We start from the raw sequence: 21,186 nt of genomic DNA, 5'->3' as shown, positions 1-21,186 counted from the left end.
CAGTCGAGTGAGATACTCGCTACCGAAAATACTACAACAACTAAAAATATACCAAATACTATATTTGGTATATCGATATAGTACCACATTCAAAATATACCATAGACGGCACAATGTACCAGATTGTTGGCCAAAGCAACTAAGTTTTTGCCCATACAAAAGTATTTATTTAATACCTTCCAGAATTTTTATCTGATCGCAATCAAATTTTCAGGACTCATAAATACTATAGTTATTATTGTATTCGCAGCTCTAGTTTTAAAATTACGCTTGTTTTACATTTTTTTTTCGGGGGCGGAAGCGGCGTGGCAAAAATTTGAAATAAACTTGATCTGCGTGCAAACATAACAAATGCTGTCGAAAAAATTATAGCTCTATATCTTAAAGTCTCTGAGATCTAGGTATTCATACGGACAGACAGACATACGGACAAACGAACATGGCTAGATCGTCTCAGCTATTGATGCTGATCAAGAATATATATACTTTATAGGGTCGGAGATGCCTTCTTCTACCTGTTACATACATTTCCTGTCGGCACAAAGTTATAATACCCTTCTACCCTATGGGTAGCGGGTATAAAAACATAAATTGTAGCTTGCATCACTCTAACTAATTGTAATTAATATAAAAATTTCATTCATATTAAATCAAGCATAAATAAACATGCTAACAAACTCTAATAAATACAAAAAAGTGAATAATCTAAGTCATTGAATAATAAATAGACTAGCCTATATGTGTGAAACATGTTACCTAACAAATTGTCTTTACGTCAGATGTTAAACATCATTCTATAAAATTTCGATTTATATTAAATCATGCATGCATAAACTTTTAAAGCACATATAGATAATAATGTTTATAAAAAGTTTTCATAACTATGAATAGTTGAAATATTTAAGTTATTTAGTAATATATAGTTTATCCAATAACTGTCAAACATGTTTACCTAGTTTATGTACCTTTTTTTCGAAAATATTTTTTACAAATATTTTGCTCATCTGACACGCCCGATTTGTGTATGCGATGGTAGTTTATTTAACAATTTTGTTTTTATTGCAAATATTTATGCACAATGTCTGTCAACTTGACTGCAGTTTATTTGTCAAAGGGACAGGCAGCTGTTGGTTGTCGGATGCCACGCCCAAACGCCCCCCCCACGGATTAGACGGATTTATCGCGTACAGACAAATAAATAGTTTCAGCGCAACAACATTTTTCCCATAGGAGCAGATTCTATGGCATAAACCGTATTATCAAGCGCAAAATATGCATCTAAAAAATGTTCAAATTCTCCCAAAAATATTTGCATAAAAAATGATTGTTTCTTTTTTAAATACATAGTTGCCGCATTAGCAGTGTTCAGTTGCTAGGTGTTAAATGGCTATATCAAATATGCCATAGATAAATATTATATTAAGAGCATGGAATTAAATAAACAATTTGGTTGTATCAACATGTCAATTAAATAAAGCAATCCATACCAAAAAATGAAGAATTTAATTTGTATATCGAGTTCAAAGTGCAGCACACTTAATCAGTGTCATTTGTTAATGTTGATGGGGTTCTTTACCTTTACTTACCTTAATTTAGAAGGTACTAAATAATACAGCTTGGTAATAATGAATTTACATCGGAGTATTCATTCACGTTGGTTCGCCCCACGTGCCCCCGCTTGCTTCACATGGGGCGCAGAAGGATTGGTAAATGAAATTTTGTAATTTGTCCACCTCCCGACAAACACATCTGACGAATGTCGAAATACACAGATGACATGTTGCGAGTTAATTGAATTGTTGTTTTGTTTCGTTTCGTTTTGTTTTGTTTGGCCAATTAAAGCGACAACTGCTGACATAAGCTGCGTATTGGTTATTGATTTCTTTCCTCTAATAAAACTTTTGAGAATCTCAACACACATTATCTATCTAAACTGCGATAAGAATAGTTTACGAATTATAAGAATTACATGTATTTTTTTTTAATAGTCCTTTATTTAAGTTTATATAGTTTCTTGAGTCGAAGAACATTGGGCAGTTAAATACACTATGCCTTATTAACATCGGAAACAAACGCTATATCATTTTTCTTAGATAATATCAAAATTTCAAATTTCAGACAATGTTGATGATTATGATACCAAAATGCCCAATTCGTTTACAGTATCAGACAATGATTTTTGTAAAAACATACATATTTCATGATTTTTCTGTCAATTTTAGCTTGACAAATTCTTTATAACGAATTAAACTTAATACTAAATTTCCATCAACGATCTAGCGTTGATTTTATGTTTTAGCTGATAACAAAATTCAAAATTGGTTTACACAATGTAAAATGAAAATTCGTTTTACAAATGCTTAATATAATACCGCATAATACGCCACTTTTTCTTGAAATCTACATATAAAATAGAATGCTCTTAGCCGGCAGATTTTTCTCCAAATTGTGCAAAATGTAATGCTTTTCTCCTATGCAATCTTATACTAAACAAAATTGGAATACATAAGATTCGCTTACAACTCTTGCGCGTTGGGATGCAGCTGACTGCAGCTCGGCTGCTCATCGCTTTGCTGCTGCTCAGCTACGGTTCCCTCGCTGAGATTAATAGACGCTTCAACCGTATACTGAGAGTTGGACGCAATGCTCTCCTCGTAGTTCGTAGGGTCTGGGGAGTAAAGGGGAGCAGCTCCCATTTCGCCCACTTGTCCCACGTAATCATCTTCATCGTTGTCGCTGTCGTAGAGATATTCTTGACCACCCAAATCGATGAGTACGCGACGCAAATAACGCAGTTCTTCTTGAGCACGTGACACTTTGCGTTCCAGCGCTTTCATTTGGGACTGCGGAATTAGGGGACATCCGATGGTATGCAAAATTTCCAATTGAGGATCGATGGGCAGCGGTTTGAGATCAACAAGTTGCTGCAATATTTCCAATAGCCGCGGCAATACTCCGTGTTCATTAAGATATTTCGTATATTTCTCCTCACGTGCCAACATTTTTTATTTTATTGTAGTTTGGTGTAGTTTGACAAAAACGCGTGTTAATACAATTACTAGGAATTTTGCAATCGCACGAAATGAAAATAACTGTAAAAGTTAGTGGCGCCAGTGATATGCAATTTTTGGTATTATAAAAAGCGGTTGGCAGCTCTCATTGAAAAGCAGTGTTTGACAACGCTACAACTGCGCATCCACTGAATATTTAATATTTTTATATTTATAATGCTGAAAATATTTAAGATAATTATTAATAGAAATAACAAATGCAATTAATTTTTCATAATTTAATATATTTTAAATAATTTTATGTATGCACTTTCTTCTAATCATTTAGAAAACAGTGTGGCAGTAAATTAAGAAGATACAACAGCTCTTCACTCGCTCGTTGCGGAAATGGTATACATTGGCATACAATAAAAATATATAAAAGCCAACGGTATATTTGCCATTAAAATATACGGTCACTCTGTTGTGAAATATAGTGAATCGTGCGAGTTGTTTTATTTGTCGAATTTGTTATTTAATTAAAAATCGAGCAGTGACAAATACAAAATTAGCGCTTAACCAAGTGAATCAACTATCACAATGTCCTTTTCGTTTGGCACACCAACAACGAACGCCGCCGCAGCGCCCGCAACAGGCGGATTTAGTTTTGGCGCGCGACCCGCAACCAGCGCCCCGCCCCCCGCCTTTGGAGCAGCAACCGCTACATCGAGTCTAGCCGGAGCAGCTACCGCTGCCATCGGAGGAGCAGCACCCAATTTCAGTTTCAATGCGGGGCAAGTTGGTGCAGCGCCCACGCTCAGCTTTGGTTCACCAGCAGCAACTGCAGCTGCTCCAGCATCAACTGGACTCGCGTTGCCTGCCTTTGGCGGTACCACAGCAGCGGCAGCGCCCGCTTTCGGAGCACCTGCCGCGGCACCGGCGTTTGGAGCAGCAGCGCCCGCCTTTGGCGCCACAGCAGCTCCTGCTTTTGGTGCAACAACTGCAGCGCCTGCTTTTGGTGCAGCAACTGCTGCGCCTGCTTTCGGTGCAGCAACTGCAGCGCCCGCTTTCGGTGCACCGGCCACATCAACGGCTTTCGGTGCGCCTGCAGCTGCACCCGCCTTTGGCACAACAGCTGTGGCACCTGCTTTCGGTGCAACCACATCGGCGCCCGCTTTCGGAGCTCCTGCAGCTAGCTCAGCATTTGGAGCGCCGGCTCCCGCTTTTGGCACCGCAACCGCCACCGTAGCGCCTTCATTTAGCTTCTCTACGCCGGCAACAAGTGCACCAACTACAGCACCGCCCGCCTTTGGTGCGACAGCCATGCCAACACTGGGCACTGCTGCTGGCGTCGGTGCATTCTCCTTTAACAAACCGCAAGCAACAACGGCGGCTAGCTTGAACTTCAATACAACCACAACGACAGCAACAGCGCAGCCTTTTAATGCCAGCCTGCGTCTGGGTGGCACCAACACGCTAGCAGCAGCTCCCGCTAGCGGCGGGATCTTTGGCAAACCGCTGACAACTGGTGCTCAGCCGGCGGCAGCGGCGCCAGCATTTGTTGGTCTCGGCGGCATTGATGTGAGTGCAACGCAGCCGAAGCTGGGCGACAACAAGCAGGATGGCATCAAGGTAAGTTGTATAACTGAGTTTTTCAAAACATAATCCATATAACTAACAATGAATCAAACTAAAATCGTCTCATTGCCCCAACAGATTAAGGAAACACAAGTACCCGATGAGATTGTCAAGACAGTGGACGCACTTAAGGCGCATATCAAGCAGCAGAAAACCATTTCCTCGGACATTGGACGCACCTCGACCTCGAAGCTAAGCAACGTGAGTCACGAGATCACCAATCTGCGTTGGCTGCTGCAAAACGTGGCCAATACGGTGGATGCCAACAATCGACAGATCAAACAGCTGCGCAGCGAAACAGCCAAGGCTATTCAATCACTGGAGATGGCGCAACGCACACAGGACACTCCTGCTGGTCTGCAGTTTGAGAACAGCGCACCCTTCCAGTACTTTCAGTGCCTGGTGGCCAAGTACGAGGAGGATCTGATAGCATTCCGGCAGCAAATCGCGCTAACCGAGAGTCACATGCATGCTTTGGCAAACCCACAAAGTGTTTCACCCGAAGATCTGAAGCGCGGCTTTCGACAAATCAATGAATCATTTGTCTCACTGGCTGGGCGACAGCATGAGCTGCATCAGCGCGTAGAGGAACAGAAGGAGCACTATTTAAATCTGCGACGCTATCGACTGCGCGATGCCACCAATGTGTTTGCCAGCATCGATAATCCGCCTGAGCCGTTGAACGAACCACAGCGCATTAGTAGCGGTCCGACGCCCTTCTCCAACATCTCGGCCATTAGCACACTAAACAAAAGCTATGCATCCGCTTCAGCGGCAACGTCGGCCAATGCAACCGCCTCCAAATCGATGGATAGATGGTAATCTCGACAATGTATTGCCATGGATAGTTTTTAGTTGTTTTATGCAAAGGAAATGCCAATAAAGTTATTATTCATGCGATTCCTCACATTTATAATTGTGATTGTGATTAGATAGAAAGAGGAATCTTTGATCCTGATAGAAAATGCACGCCATTTCTAAGTATTTATGTAGAATAGAATATATTTCAACCCAATTGATATCAAGCTGTTGACCAACAACAAATGCAGCTCTTGAATGCAGCCGTCTTATTTCTTGACCACTTGGATGACATCCTCGTCGGCCATCACATGGGCAATACCCACACGCTGTGGCGAGTATTTCGTTGATGTGCCCCAGACCAAAGCGTATTTGAATTGCGCAGCCAGAGTTCTGTGAATGGCATGGCAAACATGCTCCACGCTGACGCCCTGCAGAAAGGAAATATGAATTAGATGAATAATAGAACAGTTAGCTAATTATTTTAACTTACCTTCCGCAAGATTAAACCATCATCAAAGTCTGGCGGTGCACCAGGCTTCTTGGTGTACACACGAATCAGTTGTAGAGCCTCCCAGAGTGCCTCCAGCATGTAATCCAAGTTCAACTTCATGTTACAGCTGACGACAATGGAGTGCGGCTGTTTGGCCAGCCGATCCACCTCCTCTATGGAGATCTGATCAATCTTATTATACACATACAAACAAGGCAGATAGACGCGATTGGCCGTGACTACATCAATGAACTCATCCTCTGTGCAATCCTCACGGAACAAAACCTCAGCATTGAAGATCTTAAATGAATGCAGAATCATTTGCACCATTTTCTCGCTGCAGCGCGTCAAGGCGCAGGTCGAATTGAAGCTGAGGCCGCCGCCCTTTTTCTGTTTGAAGTAAATGTTTGGTTTCCGTTTATTCAGCCTTATGCCCACAGATTCCAACTCCCTTTCGAGCAACTCCCGATGAACATTCGGCTTCGTGGCATCCAACATCATCAGTACCAAATCCGCAGTACGTGCCACGGCGATAACCTGACGACCACGACCCTTGCCCTGGGCGGCACCTTCAATGATACCCGGCAAATCGAGCAGCTGTATGTTGGCTCCTTGATACTCGATGACACCGGGAATGCAGGTGAGCGTGGTGAACTCGTAGTTGGCTAAGAAGTACAAGGTTAGAGAGGTATTTGAAGAGTGTAGCCCTCAACTCACCTGCTTCCGACTCCGTTTTCGTTAGTGTGGACAACATTGTAGACTTGCCCACACTGGGGAATCCAATGAGCGCGACTCGCGCATCTCCGCTTTTGAGCACATCAAAGCCCTCGCCCTTTTCGCCTTTCTTTGACGGTTCCAACAGCTGCGAGCGATATTTCGCCAATTTAGCCTTCAGCAGACCCAAATGATATTCAGTGGCTGCAGCAAATACAAATAGAAAACGCAAGTCAAGTGAATTCTAACCCTAAATTCCGATGCCAACATTGCGAATTGTGACGCCGTGTTGTCTGCGCCGGTTTTTGTTGCAGCCAATTTGCTTACCTTTGTTCTTTTGCGTGCGTGCGATTTCACGCTCGATCTCAGCAATCTTCTCTAGAATGCCCATGCTGTTGTTTGTGTGTGTCGTGGATGGAACAGCATTAAGTTAATAACAAATATTCGGGAAGCTATTTTGCACTTGTTGTTGTTTTAAAGTAGTGCCGAGCCATGGAACAGCGTGACCGCAGTCCGCGTTGCCAAATATACGTAATTCAGTTGCACATTATACTGAAATATGCTCAACCTATATTAATACAAGCTGGTTACACTTGGTGAAGTAACTTGCAAGTTTTAAAATATGGTAAGTTTTATAAATATTTTTGATCACAAAATAAAATTATAAAATAATATTTTTTAGAAGATTAAAAACAAACAAACTGACCGCATTTCCGCAAAACAAACAAAAATACTAGAAATTGGATTGCTTGTATATTTGCTGTATATTTCCAGTTGCGGTCATGCTGCATTCAAATATTTAAAAAGAGTGAATACAAGAAACGCATTGTTAAGTTTAATATTTAATTGTAATTAAAAATTCATAAAATATACACAAATACACACATGTAAATACTGTTACAATTACGCGAAACAGCCACAGACAATAATGACGATCGATTAATTACAATAGGTGTGAATAGAGTAGAGAGGAGGATAGAGTTAGTTCGTTTTTTGCTTTGTTTTCAAGTGTTTTGTTTTGTTTTGTGTTTAATTGGCATAAAAGCCAATACCATCGTTGCCCATAAACTCAGTCCAACGTTGTGCATCAATGTGATCCAGCTCCGAACACACCTCGCCCGGCTGCAGTGAGCGACAGCTACATGTTATGCTAATCCTAGTGATGATCAATTGGGATTCATATTTTGGCAACGCGGGATCCGCGTCCACGAGACGCTCACTCAGGCACTGCTTGAGAAATTGCTTGCGCAGCACACGCAAATTATCGGCGGTATAGCCTGTAACACAAATACCGTAAATATAGTCATAAATTTATATACAGTTACAGAAATTAATAACTCACTTTTGTAGGCGCTTATTTTCTCCTCGACGCAGCTTAGATCCTGCGGGGAGAATAACGGTGGATACGCCTCAGATTCGCGTATGTTGAGCACAAAGACAAAGTCCAGCGTAGAGCTGACATTACTAAGCGCCTTGAGCAGGACACCTGTCGATGAAATGGATGCCAAATACCAATCAGCAGGCGATGGAACGTCTGGCGTCACAGTCACATCCTCTCCAGCATTGTTATCTAAAGTGGAAGCACTGCTACTGCTACTGGTAGCAGGTTCATTGCGACGCTGTCGCTTGCGACGACGGCGACTGGAACTGGTGACCGCGGCAGCTGCTTCTGCAGCACGCTCTTGTGCCTCATTGTCTAGCTCCAGATCCCACAAACTAAGTGGCGATTGAGCCGATAGCGGTTGACTAGTGGTGCTTGTGCTGCTCGTGGTCGTAGTCGAGTCCAGCGTATCGCTACGCACATCACGATTGTTGCCACTGGGATATTTGCTGCGCAAGTGAATCGGACGATCGTTTTGCTCAGAGACCTGTGGCAGCTCATCGTTATAGACCAGCTCGTACTCCTCGGGCAAACGCATGGGATTTGGATTCTCAGCTGGCAGCTGCAGCGGCTCATAGTCCTTCTGTAATGTAAGCTTAATTACTTATTCTTTACAATTTCATGAGTATAACTTACAAATTCCTTGTAGGGCTCCTTGATGTAGCCACCTGCAAAAGCAGGCAACTCATTGTCCGCATCCGCTTCCGGCAATAGTTCTGGCAATGTGTGCTTGTGATGCTTAACATGCTTGACTGGCAACTGCTGCTGCTGTTGCAATTGCTGCTGCTGCTGTTCGACTGCATCATTGGCACCAACAACTTGACGCAGCAGCTGCTCCCGATTTGCCAGCAGTTTCTTAAGCAGCTTGGGATGCTTCAGTGGCGACTGTTTACCCGTTGCCGCGGGCCGTTGTGTGCGATTCAGCTGCACCTCCAAATCATCGGTGCTAAATAGCACAGCACCCGGTGGCTCAATGTGCCGGGCAATAGCATAGAGCTTGAGCACCGTGGATTCGTTATAACGCAGGCGACAGGTGTCCGCTCGAGCCTGCAAAATGATGTCGCTGTCGGGCACAAACTCGTAGGCATCGCGTGCATTGGGTTTGTTGCGACACTGCAGCTGCCAGTGCAAAAAGAAGTCGCCGCCAAAGCTCTGGGAAATGGAGACGCCACCCAACAGACTGCTAGCACCGCCTGCATCTGTCATCATGGCATTGAGCAGCGGCTGCCCGGTGTTGCCATCGAGGATGGTGGTCTGCGAATAGTAATAGACGGGAAAGCCTGGCCCCGTGTTGTACTTGACCATGAAATCAGTGACGTTGTCGTGATTGAAATGCCCCGGGACAATGGCGCTAACGCATTCGCTCGCTGGGAATGTATAGTTCCACATCATGCTGTAGTTGCGACCATCGTAGGCATAGACGCTGCTATTGAAGGCAGCCACAACCACATCCGTAACGCCATCTCCATTGATATCTGTTAATACTGCGGGCACCATCAAACCCGAACGCTGCTGTTGATGCAAGGGCGTAAAGTGCTTCTCGCTGGTGTGCGCCATCAACGACAGCAGACGCAGACTGTAGATGCCGCCAGGGGTATTCTGACCACCGGTAATCATTAGCAGCAGCTCAGTACCATCACCCTTGGTCAGCAGCTGGATGGGCACAAACATCTCTTCGCGATGTGGCGTCGGTATACTGCGAATCACTTTACCCGTCTTGCCCGAAATGAGCTTAATGTGGCCAGCTTTGGATTCTTCACGCTCCTCCAGATGGGCAGCTATAATCTCGGGCACCTCATCGCCGTCCAAGTCGCGTAGCACATTGATCGTATAGAGATCCATAACAATGGGTGAATTTGTTTCCACCTCTAGCTCATGGAAAGTCCAGATAACCTGGCCAGTGCGTCCATTGATGGCATAAATCATCTGCAAATACAAATGTTAATGAAAATTTAGTCCTTTGATGAGTCTCTCGCTAACTTACGCCCAGTCTGCCGGCCGCCAAGCAGTCCATGCCACCATCGCGATCAATGTCTGCATTGCAGTGCAGCGAAAACACATTCGCCACGCTCCATGATTGCCACAGAATGCTGCCATCACGACCATTGAGCGCCACAACGCCACCCTCGCAGGGCACATCGTCGCCCTGTTGCGCGGACTTGCAACGCGGCAATGGAATGCCCTCGTAGTGTATGTTATCATCGACGCCATAGCCAAAGATGACATCCTTGATGCCATCGCCATTCAAATCAGCCGCTCTCAACGGACTCTCGCTGTTCATTCTGGGCATACTGCGTGTCCAAAGTTTCTGCACCCGAATCTGCGTACAGGGCACAAATTCACTGCCCATAGAGCTGCCATAACTGATCTGAGCGGTGGCCAATGCGCCCAACTGTTCGCCACGATTCCACCAATGATGTATATTCTGTATGGGAGATGGGAACAGCGTCAACATCAAGGCCGCCAAGCTGAGCAGCGCACAGAGCACAGTCAATGCAGCAAGCACGTAGCAAAAGGACTCCCAGCATCTGCAGCAGCGACGCCGTTTGTGCTGTTTCATAATGGGCGTGGAGCTGCTGCCCGAACCGGAGCTGTGCTTGCGACGTGGCGCCATCAAGGGACGCTTCAGACCCTGCTCCTCGCTGCGCTGTAATTGCAAGCAATACATCGAGTTAGAGAAAGTTCAACTGGGGCTCAAAAAGCAATAACTCTTATTGTTTGCACTAATCAAATTGCAATTCAATAAATCAAGAGAATTGACAAATATTTTTGATGAATAACAAAGTAATTTCAAAATTGTCAAAATGGGAAGCAATAAAACACATAGAAAATTGACCAAACTATAATATAAAAGGCAAGTTTCAAAAATGTGTAAAACAAATATAATTAACACTATCAAAGGCAATTTTGAGTGAAATAATAATTAGTTTAAGTTTTCAAATTTCGATTGCAATTCATAAAGAACAAATTGCAATGAATGTACAATTAATGTAAATGAATGAATATAACGACATTAAATTGATTTATTTGCAAAGAGTGGAATTCGTATGCGGCATCGATTTTAAATTAAAGAAAACTTTTAACAACTCCCTTAATTAATGCAGCATATTTTCTCTCAGTTATAAAAAAGGGAATATTGAATTCCCACGAACATAATATTGAATATGCATTAAATTGTGACTCACTTTGGCGGATCGGGCGTCCTTAATGAACACCTCATCGTCGACATCATCGCTTATGTCCTCATCAATCGAAGAGTCCCGTATGGCGATGCGCTTGGATGGCACATATGGTCGCAGTTTGATCATCTTGGGCCACGCGTCCAAATTCTCGGCGCCCGGCGCCTCTGCCTTTATGCCAAGCGCCGCCTATAATGTGCGTTATTAATTGTAATTTTTAATGCAAACACAACAATTTTTTGGTTTAATGCATTTTCTTTGCGTCTGCTTTGGGATGTTGTGTGTGTGTTTTGCAGCACGAAATGCAGTTCAACGATGCGCGTCTCCTGACTGTGTAAAAATCAATAACGACGTCACGATGCTGCCAGTGCTCAGCTGGCCCGATGGCAACGAGTCTGCGCAGTTGTCCGCTTGCGATTCACCCCCTCAGCACCCTGCTGGAGACACCCCCTTGTTGCCGACAACCACCCAAAGTTTATATCAGAATGAACCGCACACGTGTTTTTTCTGTTTTTTTTTTTTTCATTTTCGGAGGGGGCCGAACTGGTGGCTACAGGTTTGTTTATCAACAATGGCGACAATGACGCAGCAATCGTCTCCACCTGAGCGCTCTCTCTCTCTCTTACTCTCTCTCTCGGTGTGGCAACTGTTGCTTGCCTTGGCCACCGGCATCCCTACCCCAAATGTACAACCCACTGGCAATTCGCCCAAGTTCCTAATGTGGTGTGGAACGAATCCCGCAGCGCATAAACTTCCTTATTAACCATTTCGAACGGCAGTTCAATGGCCTCAGTTGGCGCTTTTCATGAATGAACCGAGCGAGTCTCGATGTCTGGAGTGGAGTTTCTCCGCTTAGGGGTTGACTGTTGCTTCTTGTTGCTTTCTTCAATGCCTTGCAACTTTCCATTCAACACACTTCCGCAATATGTTTATGTGGGTCACAGTTTTGTTTTTGCTTCTGCTGCTGCTTGACAACGCATGTTTCCACATGACTTTTGTGTTTTGTGTGGCGCGCTTATTAATTTTTGAATAGATTATGTTTGTCGCACGCATGAAGCTCTAGATATGCTCAGATTGGCTGCTCTATAAATATAGCATTAATATTACCGTGCAGCATTCTTAGAAGTGCTTAAATTATCTTAACGCGACCTTCACTTGTTTTTATAGATCTTTCCTTGACGTCACACAAAGGCATCATATTTTAAATGTGAATTCAGAATTTATTTTTGCGAAATTTCAATGACGTAATGCTTGTGAAAAAGTTCTGTACAACAACAACAACAATAACAATTATTACAAAATTACAACTATTCAAGTTAAAAGCGTGGCAAACCTTTACGTTTCGTTTGCAATGCCCACGTTTTTCGCTCCTCGTTGCCGCCTTGCTGCCATCAGCAGAAACTTGAGAGCACCACTTAGGCCGAGGCAGAGGGTGGCACTGGATAAAGGGGGGAGATTGAAAAGCGTGTGCACTACGAGACTCTCACAGCCCCACCAAGTACTTAGGTCAGGTCCAAAAGCAGCGCCAAGCTCGACTGCATTCGAATAAACTATAGAAAAATCAGCGGCTTTTTATAGCAGACCAACTGCTAAGGGGCGGAGGGAAGGAAGGATGGGGCGAGAATCTACGGCAACTTACTTAAGTGTGTTATTATCGCATCAGAGATAATTTAATAACGATGCTGATGACGAGTTCTTCTACTCGTTGCTGTTGTTGTTGTTGTTGTTGTGGTTGCTGCTGCTGTTGCGGCAACGGAAGGCCAAAGGATGTGTTGCTGAAGTGTTGCGGCAAAGGCGTTGAGTGCTTGTAGCTTGTGCTTGTGGGCGTGCCCAAAAGGCCGCATTCTCAGCATCATCACCGAAGGATGAGGAATCGAATATACAATACTCTCGTGTGTGGTGTGTGTACAGTCAGTGTACAGACAACATTTAATATATACAGCTCAGCTGCTTCAAGGTTGCAGATTGCCTTGTCCTCCAACCAGGTGGCGACAAGGCGCAACGCGTTTTAATTATAGCTTCACTAAGGAACTGTGTTCCGCTTGAATTGGCGTGTTTTTGGTAACTCAATTAGATGCATTCCATAAAGAGCGAAAAGATTTTATGTATACTATATAGTGAGTGGTTGTTGGTCATGAAAAAGAATAATGTTTACGAATTTTATATGATGGATATGATATTTTTGAAGATTGTATTATTGTATATTCAATTTGCGTTACTTTTATTATTAATTATTCTTCCTACTAAGGGCTAATTCTATATGTGTTTGTTATGCGTATTTCGTATTTCCTCAGATTGTTTTTATTAACTTTTCATTTATTTGTTTGTTACTATTAACTTAACTTATTACTATTTATATTTTCTCTTGATATTCAAATTTTTGAATTTACTTAATTCTTAATTATTTTTATTGTGTAAAATACGTATACGTTATTTTTGCGTCCATTTTTTCCACTTCCTTTACTCTTTTTGATATTACTAGTCCTATTCTAATTAATTATTCTCATTTTTAAATACGTACCATCAATATTGTAAAAGTTGAGATCGCCATTTAATATTTGAGAACACTAACACGAGTACTTTGTAGAATTTATAATGCTTTATTCTTTAGATAATTTGTTTTTATAATGCTTTATTCTTTAGATAATTTGCTTAGCTTACCCTAAGTACATAATAAGGCATAGCGCGGCGAAGCCGGCAGTAGAGCGGCTGCATATGTATATATATATCTTATGTTATATACTATAAGAATATGCGATAAGGCATATTAGCGAGAGAGAGAGAGAGAGAGAGAGAGTTTCGAGTCACTCTTGAGTTGGAATGTTTATGCTGTTTAATTGATTTGCATAACAGTAACGAAGTGTTGCTGTTTAATATTGTTTATGCTTTGGTACAGTGTACCCTTAATATATGCACATACTACAATATCCTTATGTTCATTTAGTAATGAAGATTTTTATGTATAATATCCTTATGTTCATTTAGTAGATTTTTATTTAGATGATTTTTATGTATAATTTAATGCCTATTTTATATTATCCCCAAAGGCTTTACTCTCTTCATTACATCGCTTCATATTCGATGTTTTTCGACACGTTTTGCTCACAACCTCGCTGGATTATCAGAGGATTGACTGCCATTAGTCGCCATTTGGCATTTTCGTTTATCCCAGGCCAATGCAATGCAAGTGCAGCAAAATGTTGGCATTGTTGCTGCTGCTGCGGCAAGTCGACCCTTGGGAGGCACTTCAGAAGTTGTTAGCTTGTTAGTCGTCGCTTCGAAACAAGCCAATTGATTGGAAAAACTACAGAAACGTTTTCAGTTTTTCACGCTAGAAATTCGTTCGTTACACTTCAGCGAATCAATAAGCGAATGCGGCACTGCTGAAATCTGGCTAAAAGTAGGGATCGAGGGGAGAGGAGACGAGAGAACCCCAGCTCATTATTACAATACGAATTGCAATTACAATGACGAAGAAGATGACGACGATGACGACAGAGCCCGAGCAGATTATGTAGAAAGGCAATGCCAAAGTACTCGACGAAATTATGTTAAGTGACTATGCCAAGAACAAACAGACAGAGACTATACACTATATATAGTATGCTGTATATGTGAGTGTGTGTGTGTGTGTACACTCATACACACGCATTCACATAGTCTTCCCAGCTGACTGTATTAAAGACTTTTTCTTAGTTTTCCCCCTAGATGTTCTAAGGCCTTTCACTTTTATATAGTGTGCAAAGGTTTTCAGCAACTCAACCACAATGTCTCAATAGCACACACACACACACACTAACACACAGTCACACACACACAGGGACATCGAGACACATTCTATGAGTGCTGTCACTGCATCTTGTATCCAGCCAGCATTCTGCGCCTTTCGTTGGTGAATTTCGCCATCGTTTCGCCTTGCCTGGCAACGTTTTAAATTCAAATTCCTTTCGTTGTAACCGTCAGTTGTCAGCGACGCCTCGAACGGCAAAGACGTTCAGATCGGCCATAAATCACAACCATAATTAACTCACTATATACTAAGTGTTACCAAAATAATCAAGTCAACTAAATAATTAATATTACTAAAATATATTTTATTGTGCAATAAAAAACATTTCAAAAATATCAAAAATAATCAACCCGAAATGTTTTAAAGAATTGAAATCAGACGCAAAATGTTGCTCCTGGCAGTGTTTAGATGATGTTATATAATCGTTGCTAAGATTTGATAATCCGTGAAATCTACAGCAAATTTTTAATTGTGCCAGAATTGTTTAATCTCAGAAATCCAAAGTGAAACTCAATTTTTAAAGGACTCAAACTTTTCAGTATGTACCATATTTTGAAACTTATATTTTTAGAACTGAGCCAACTTTTTCTACTAGCCACAACATATTTTTATTATGTCACTTCCTATATTTCTTTAAAGTGAAGAATTTTAAAGTATTCACATCGTTTCCATATTTTCGTTTTAAAGTTTTTGATTTTTTTTTTTAACTTTTTAGGTACAAACGTACTTATCGCTCTACAAAATATCAAAGAAATTTCAAGACACAAAATTAAATCGGCTAATACTTAAATTTGGTTAAATTTCTGACATATTATGTAATTATAAATATTATAGCATTCTACGCATAATAAAACATAATTAAAAGTACCTAACTACCTCGCGTAAAAAAAAAAGAAATAAAAGTCATATATAATGGAAATATAAAATATGGTTTCAAATTTAAACAAATTTTACCAAAGCAATCTAAAAAAAAACAAACTACGAAAATAACCAAAGCAGCTTTAAATAATTGAATACATTTTATATTCACAAGAATTTTCTATATTAAATTTACTAGGAGTTGAAGATTTGTTAGTCTATGAAATAAATTAAGTAAGAAAGCTACATTTGAGTGTACTCGACTGTGAGATACCCGCAACCCATTTTAAATAAGAGGTATATATTGCGGCATTCATCTTAAAAAAAAACCAAATAATATAGTGAATAAATTAAAAAAGTAATCTGAAGGCATTATTGATATGTCAATGAAGTTATACATTCGAAATATACTATAGAGGTAAAAAATAAAACCCCAGATAAGACCCGATTGCAGTAGAAGTATTTCTTATTTTATACGGTCCTCCTTTTTAATATCTGTATATTATAAAAGGAGTGCTACTTTGTATTGCTGTCTAGAAACTATCAAATATGAAGATCTGCATTTGGTTCTCATAGCAGAATATCTGCTTGTCGAGCAACGCTATCGACTTGATCGCTGTTTAACGACCAACATAATGCAAATTTAATGAATAATTAAATAATTAATGCATGCGTATAACTTGGCCTAAATTTGACTAAGGAATAAATTGCAGTCACAGCAGGCAATGACGTCTATTGGATGAGTACCTTACTATGTGCCACACTCGTATATCGTGCAGCATGTGTGTATTGTCCTTGTCTAATGCGGCCGTTGCATAGCTGCGCCTTCAATCTAGCCGTGTCGCGCTCAATGGGCCACATTTTGTGTGGCATTGCCATCTCAGGAGCAGCGGCATCGAAGGCATCGCATAAAAGGCGCATGGGCCACTTAAAGCTGCGGTGCACCCCAACAACGTCTCCCCCACGCCTCTCATCTACTGCCCTCTTCGAGTGGCTTTAATTGTGAATTAAGTCGGTATTGTGGCCTCCACGTGTAGACAGAATTGTGAAGAGAGTGCAATAGAGAAAGAAAGAGAGAGAGGAGAGGACTAGGTACTAGGTACTAGGGTTGTGCCAGGGTTGCCATTGCAATGGCGAGGCTATTGTGCAGGAAGTGTGGCTAACTGTCCCCGTCATTGTCCTTTGTTTCACATTTTATTTACATCGTTAAGCGACATAATTGTTGCTATTTTCGTCTTCTCTCGATATCAAAGCTCTCGATGCACACATTGTCAATGCCAGTGACACCGTTCGAGAGTTTTGCTTTGATCCCGTCAACAAGGTCATGTCACGGCCAAAAAATCACCGCACTCATATCCACTCACATATGTCCTTTGTCACCTGCAGACTAACCTGAGCAGAGAGAGCAAAGAAAGAGAGAAGAATACTTCAAGTCACAGCCATGGTCGCACAAATAATCCTGCTCGTCATCTGCTGCATTTGCCTGAAACATTATGCCAAGGGGGAATTTCAGTAAGTATACTTCTCTTCCATCGAACATTCGTTCAACGGATTAATCCGTTTCAAATAACAGACAAAGTCTGGCCATCACCGATATTCTGCCCGAGGATATTAAGCGTTATGATAAAATGCGACCACCCAAAAAGGAGGGACAACCCACAATTGTCTACTTCCATGTGACCGTGATGGGTTTGGACTCCATCGATGAGAACTCGATGACCTATGTGGCCGATGTGTTCTTTGCCCAAACCTGGAAGGATCATCGTCTTCGTCTGCCCGAGAACATGACTCAGGAGTATCGCCTGCTGGAAGTTGACTGGCTGAAGAACATGTGGCGACCCGATTCCTTCTTCAAGAATGCCAAGTCGGTGACATTCCAAACGATGACCATACCCAATCATTATATGTGGCTTTATAAGGACAAAACCATACTCTATATGGTGAAGTTGACTCTCAAGTTATCCTGCATCATGAACTTTGCCATCTATCCACATGATACGCAGGAGTGCAAGCTGCAAATGGAGAGCTGTAAGTTTTATACAAGAATTTAATGAAAAACTTAATTTTAATGAAAAATTTAATCACACATGGAACGTAAAAATAGTGCTTACATTTAATTTGTATCTTTGTACGTTATCATTTTAAATTTTATATGCAGAAGATGAAAAATGTTGATGAGAAAATACTTATACTTTGAAAATAGAGATTGAAAATTAAAAAAAGGAAAAACATTCATGTTGGATAAAAAGAACTTCAAATTAATTGTGAATTGATTCGAAATTACATTTATAAAATTGTATGAACAATCTGCAAAAAGTTTCAAAACAATATATGTATTTTTTTTTAATATTTAAACAATTCAAAAATTTTCTGAAAGATTTAATTAAAAATTTATGGCTTTACATTTTAAGGAACACTTACCTAAATGTATAGAACAAATATGAAACTTTTACTATTATTTAAAAATAATTATAGGAATTTCTTAACATGTATTACTCTTTTAGTATCTATGTCTATAATTAATTAGTAGTAGTATCTATGTCTAAATTAATATCTATGTCTAAATTAATTTAATAAAATTAAATAAGCCACAATCTTTACTCCTCTCTCAGTGTCTCACACCACAGATGATTTGATCTTTCAATGGGATCCCACCACGCCTCTGGTGGTCGACGAGAACATTGAGCTGCCCCAAGTGGCGCTAATACGCAACGAGACAGCGGACTGCACACAGGTCTATTCCACGGGCAATTTCACCTGCCTTGAGGTGGTCTTCACGCTGAAACGTCGCCTGGTTTATTATGTATTCAACACCTACATTCCGACCTGCATGATTGTGATCATGTCCTGGGTGTCCTTCTGGATCAAGCCGGAGGCGGCGCCTGCTCGAGTCACACTGGGCGTGACTTCGCTGCTAACTCTTTCGACGCAACATGCGAAGTCGCAATCTTCGTTGCCGCCCGTCTCCTATTTAAAGGCCGTGGATGCCTTCATGTCTGTCTGCACGGTGTTTGTGTTCATGGCCCTGATGGAGTATTGCCTAATCAACATTGTGCTAAGTGATACACCGATACCCAAGCCCATTGCGTATCCGCCCAAGCCAGTGGCCGGGGAGGCGGGCAAGAAGGAGGCAGAAGCCGGATCCACACAGCCACCGGGTGGCAGCAATGCGGCAAACAATAAGCAGCCCACGATGTTGCCGTTGCCCGAGGAGAAGATGGAGAAAATCGAAAAGATCTTCGACGAGATGACCAAAAATAAGCGAGTGCGTAAGAGTATAAAAATGTGAATTTAAAATATGTTTTTAATATTAACATTTCCGTTTAGATTGTGACTACTACAAGAAGGGTTGTGCGTCCGCCGCTGGATGCCGATGGTCCCTGGATACCGCGTCAGGAGTCGCGCATCATCTTGACCCCGACCATTGCACCACCGCCGCCCCCGCCTGCACCGGAACCTGAGATGCCAAAGCCAAAGCTAACGCCCGCTCAGGAGCGTTTAAAGCGTGCCATTTACATCGATCGTTCATCGCGTGTGCTCTTTCCCGCACTCTTTGCCAGTCTCAATTGCATCTATTGGATTGTGTTCTACGAGTATCTGTAAGATACATGTGTCAGTCTGTGGCTGGCTCTCGTGTAAATATGAGTCTTTCCATCTCCAAGTCGTACAACTTTATTAACTGTTAATTGTTCGCAATATATGTAGACATCTATATAAACATGCATATTTACTCTTAAGACGATGAATTTTAAACTGAAATCACAACTCAAAGAAAACTTATATATATAATATGTATATCTCTTACGAATGAATGAATCATTTAAATGCGAGTATATGAATTCAATTCCTAAATGCTTAATGTTAAAATTTCAATGGCGTTGTAGCTGTAGTTTAATTCTAAATGCTAATTTAATGTCTTAAAATGCTTTTAATTGTAAATAAAGTAAAATAATACAAAAAACAACCTATACTTACTCTTACAGTTTGAGAAGCACTGCTTCTGGTTTTCAGGTTAAGCATGAACCTTAGTAAAAGCTTTAGTGCTTAAAGCGCTTGCGCAGTGCGTAAAGCTTGCCAAAGGCGCCCAATTCAGCGAATGCACAAAACAATGATCCAATTTTTATATTGCTGCGCACTTTTCATAAAACACAGACAATATTGTAGTACATTTATTTATGCATAAAGTTATTCAGCATTATTTTCTCAGCTCAGCCATTAGGCAAAGCCATATGCATACATATGTTGTCTGCACACTTTTCTTCACATTTGACTAGCAAATTTTTGTGTTACATGTTATTATTATGGTTTTTATGGCTGTTGTTGCTTTTCCTTTTAAAGGTGTCAACAGTAGGTAAACAATGGTGGGCAAAAGACAGCTAAAAAAAATGTAAAAGAGGCAACAAAGATTTCTAAGTTTTGCAGTTGTCAAACAACTTGGGCCAGGTTCGCATGAATACCCAATTAATTATGTTGGTCACACGCTCCACACTTTTGCTTTTCACGGTCGTTAGTGACGCCAAACACAAGATCCCCCAAAGGAGCCCGCAAATGGTCCATCCAATCCACAGATGATATAGATTTATTCAATGGTCCATAGTTTGGCGCTGAAAAAGAAAGGTGAATTAAAGCATCAAGCTTTCAGTTTGTGTCTTCAGTCTTTTGTTTGACATGATCTAGATTTCGGATATAGAAGTAATTGATAATATCTGAAGTGGCTTCATTTTAATGTCTTTTAGCCAAAAACCGCCTCAAGGATTTCTGCAGAAAACTTTAAATATTATAGTCGGTATTTCCACATCTTCAGTCGAAACTCTATTGAACCATTATCGATAATGACTTTAGTGTTGAGACCTTTGTTTTGTTTTCTTCAAAAACATTGTGTTAATAATCAGTTTTGCATTTTAAGTAGGCCAAAAAGTGTGTTGTGGGGAAACCACGTCAAGTGCATGAATCATCCACAAAAAACACAGCATTGACTGCTGCTCGATAGTGTATTGCAATCCAACAACATACGAGTGTACAAATAAAGCAGCGAAGGTTGCGCAAATTTTGACTGGGGATTACCTGAGCGTTGGGTTAGAGTGCGCTAATATGTTATGTGGGTGTGGTTGACGTACATTTACATACGGGTTCAATAAGGTTTGTCTCGAAGGTGCGCAGAAAAGTGTAGAAAAAGCAATGTATGTATTAATAGATATACATATTAGTATTCATTAGAAGTAGGAAATAGCTTACTACATTGTAAACATAAAGAATTGTTTAAGGCAGTAATTGTAACAGTAATCTTACAAACAACTAGCGGCCATAAAGATAAAATTAAATGAAAATGGTAACATTAGCTGAAA

At 41.2% G+C, this 21,186-nt stretch overlaps 5 protein-coding genes across 7 annotated transcripts; 2 read left to right on the top strand and 3 right to left on the bottom strand.

The window, feature by feature from the left end:
* Positions 1–2,016: 2,016 nt before the first annotated feature.
* LOC117574258 (uncharacterized) lies at positions 2,017–3,082 on the bottom strand. The gene has a single exon (XM_034257989.2). The coding sequence runs from the start codon at positions 3,000–3,002 to the stop codon at positions 2,517–2,519; it is 486 nt and encodes a 161-aa protein (XP_034113880.1). The 5' UTR covers positions 3,003–3,082; the 3' UTR covers positions 2,017–2,516.
* Positions 3,083–3,459: 377 nt separating this feature from the next.
* Positions 3,460–5,535, top strand: LOC117573980 (nuclear pore complex protein Nup58). The gene is made up of 2 exons (XM_034257527.2): positions 3,460–4,622; positions 4,707–5,535. The coding sequence occupies exons 1-2, from the start codon at positions 3,591–3,593 to the stop codon at positions 5,448–5,450; spliced, it is 1,776 nt and encodes a 591-aa protein (XP_034113418.1). The 5' UTR covers positions 3,460–3,590; the 3' UTR covers positions 5,451–5,535.
* A 67-nt stretch (positions 5,536–5,602) lies between these two features.
* On the bottom strand, positions 5,603–7,139 carry LOC117573981 (developmentally-regulated GTP-binding protein 2). The gene is made up of 4 exons (XM_034257528.2): positions 6,961–7,139; positions 6,637–6,837; positions 5,920–6,584; positions 5,603–5,857 (listed from the first exon to the last, which is right to left on the bottom strand). The coding sequence occupies exons 1-4, from the start codon at positions 7,022–7,024 to the stop codon at positions 5,696–5,698; spliced, it is 1,092 nt and encodes a 363-aa protein (XP_034113419.1). The 5' UTR covers positions 7,025–7,139; the 3' UTR covers positions 5,603–5,695.
* A 363-nt stretch (positions 7,140–7,502) lies between these two features.
* On the bottom strand, positions 7,503–11,507 carry LOC117573979 (uncharacterized). 2 transcript variants are annotated; one of them, XM_034257526.2, is made up of 5 exons: positions 11,200–11,507; positions 9,999–10,661; positions 8,651–9,940; positions 7,976–8,594; positions 7,503–7,910 (listed from the first exon to the last, which is right to left on the bottom strand). In XM_034257526.2, the coding sequence occupies exons 1-5, from the start codon at positions 11,320–11,322 to the stop codon at positions 7,663–7,665; spliced, it is 2,943 nt and encodes a 980-aa protein (XP_034113417.1). In that variant the 5' UTR covers positions 11,323–11,507; the 3' UTR covers positions 7,503–7,662. The 2 variants fall into 2 exon arrangements, with proteins under 2 accessions (XP_034113417.1, XP_034113416.1); XM_034257525.2 differs by having other exon boundaries at positions 7,504–7,910; positions 7,976–8,597; positions 11,200–11,505.
* A 3,669-nt stretch (positions 11,508–15,176) lies between these two features.
* On the top strand, positions 15,177–19,754 carry LOC117576111 (glycine receptor subunit alpha-4). 2 transcript variants are annotated; one of them, XM_034260669.2, is made up of 5 exons: positions 15,177–15,521; positions 17,228–17,353; positions 17,415–17,869; positions 18,454–19,106; positions 19,169–19,754. In XM_034260669.2, exons 2-5 carry the CDS (start codon positions 17,283–17,285, stop codon positions 19,442–19,444), a joined length of 1,455 nt encoding a protein of 484 aa, XP_034116560.1. In that variant the 5' UTR covers positions 15,177–15,521; positions 17,228–17,282; the 3' UTR covers positions 19,445–19,754. The 2 variants fall into 2 exon arrangements, with proteins under 2 accessions (XP_034116560.1, XP_051863478.1); XM_052007518.1 differs by lacking the exon at positions 15,177–15,521 and having other exon boundaries at positions 16,601–17,353.
* Positions 19,755–21,186: the final 1,432 nt, after the last annotated feature.

The sequence above is a fragment of the Drosophila albomicans genome, chromosome 2R (assembly GCF_009650485.2).
Source record: "Drosophila albomicans strain 15112-1751.03 chromosome 2R, ASM965048v2, whole genome shotgun sequence".
NCBI classification, from domain to species: domain Eukaryota; kingdom Metazoa; phylum Arthropoda; class Insecta; order Diptera; family Drosophilidae; genus Drosophila; species Drosophila albomicans.
The sequence above is the reverse complement of the archived record's forward strand: the minus strand, read 5'-3'. Positions and strand labels throughout refer to the sequence as shown.

Excerpts from the sequence above, each read along its gene's own strand:
- LOC117574258 (XM_034257989.2), bottom strand. The coding sequence starts at position 3,002 with ATGTTGGCACGTGAGGAGAAATATACGAAATATCTTAATGAACACGGA.
- LOC117573980 (XM_034257527.2), top strand. The coding sequence starts at position 3,591 with ATGTCCTTTTCGTTTGGCACACCAACAACGAACGCCGCCGCAGCGCCC. Across the intron at positions 4,623-4,706 it reads ACAAGCAGGATGGCATCAAG|ATTAAGGAAACACAAGTACC; the intron begins GTAAGTTGTATA and ends TTGCCCCAACAG.
- LOC117573981 (XM_034257528.2), bottom strand. The coding sequence starts at position 7,024 with ATGGGCATTCTAGAGAAGATTGCTGAGATCGAGCGTGAAATCGCACGC. Across the intron at positions 6,838-6,960 it reads ACGCACGCAAAAGAACAAAG|CCACTGAATATCATTTGGGT; the intron begins GTAAGCAAATTG and ends TATTTGCTGCAG. Across the intron at positions 5,858-5,919 it reads ATGGTTTAATCTTGCGGAAG|GGCGTCAGCGTGGAGCATGT; the intron begins GTAAGTTAAAAT and ends TCCTTTCTGCAG.
- LOC117573979 (XM_034257525.2), bottom strand. The coding sequence starts at position 11,322 with ATGATCAAACTGCGACCATATGTGCCATCCAAGCGCATCGCCATACGG. Across the intron at positions 10,662-11,199 it reads AGGACGCCCGATCCGCCAAA|CGCAGCGAGGAGCAGGGTCT; the intron begins GTGAGTCACAAT and ends TTGCAATTACAG. Across the intron at positions 7,911-7,975 it reads GAAAATAAGCGCCTACAAAA|GCTATACCGCCGATAATTTG; the intron begins GTGAGTTATTAA and ends TTTGTGTTACAG.
- LOC117576111 (XM_034260669.2), top strand. The coding sequence starts at position 17,283 with ATGGTCGCACAAATAATCCTGCTCGTCATCTGCTGCATTTGCCTGAAA. Across the intron at positions 17,354-17,414 it reads TATGCCAAGGGGGAATTTCA|ACAAAGTCTGGCCATCACCG; the intron begins GTAAGTATACTT and ends TTCAAATAACAG. Across the intron at positions 19,107-19,168 it reads AGATGACCAAAAATAAGCGA|ATTGTGACTACTACAAGAAG; the intron begins GTGCGTAAGAGT and ends ATTTCCGTTTAG.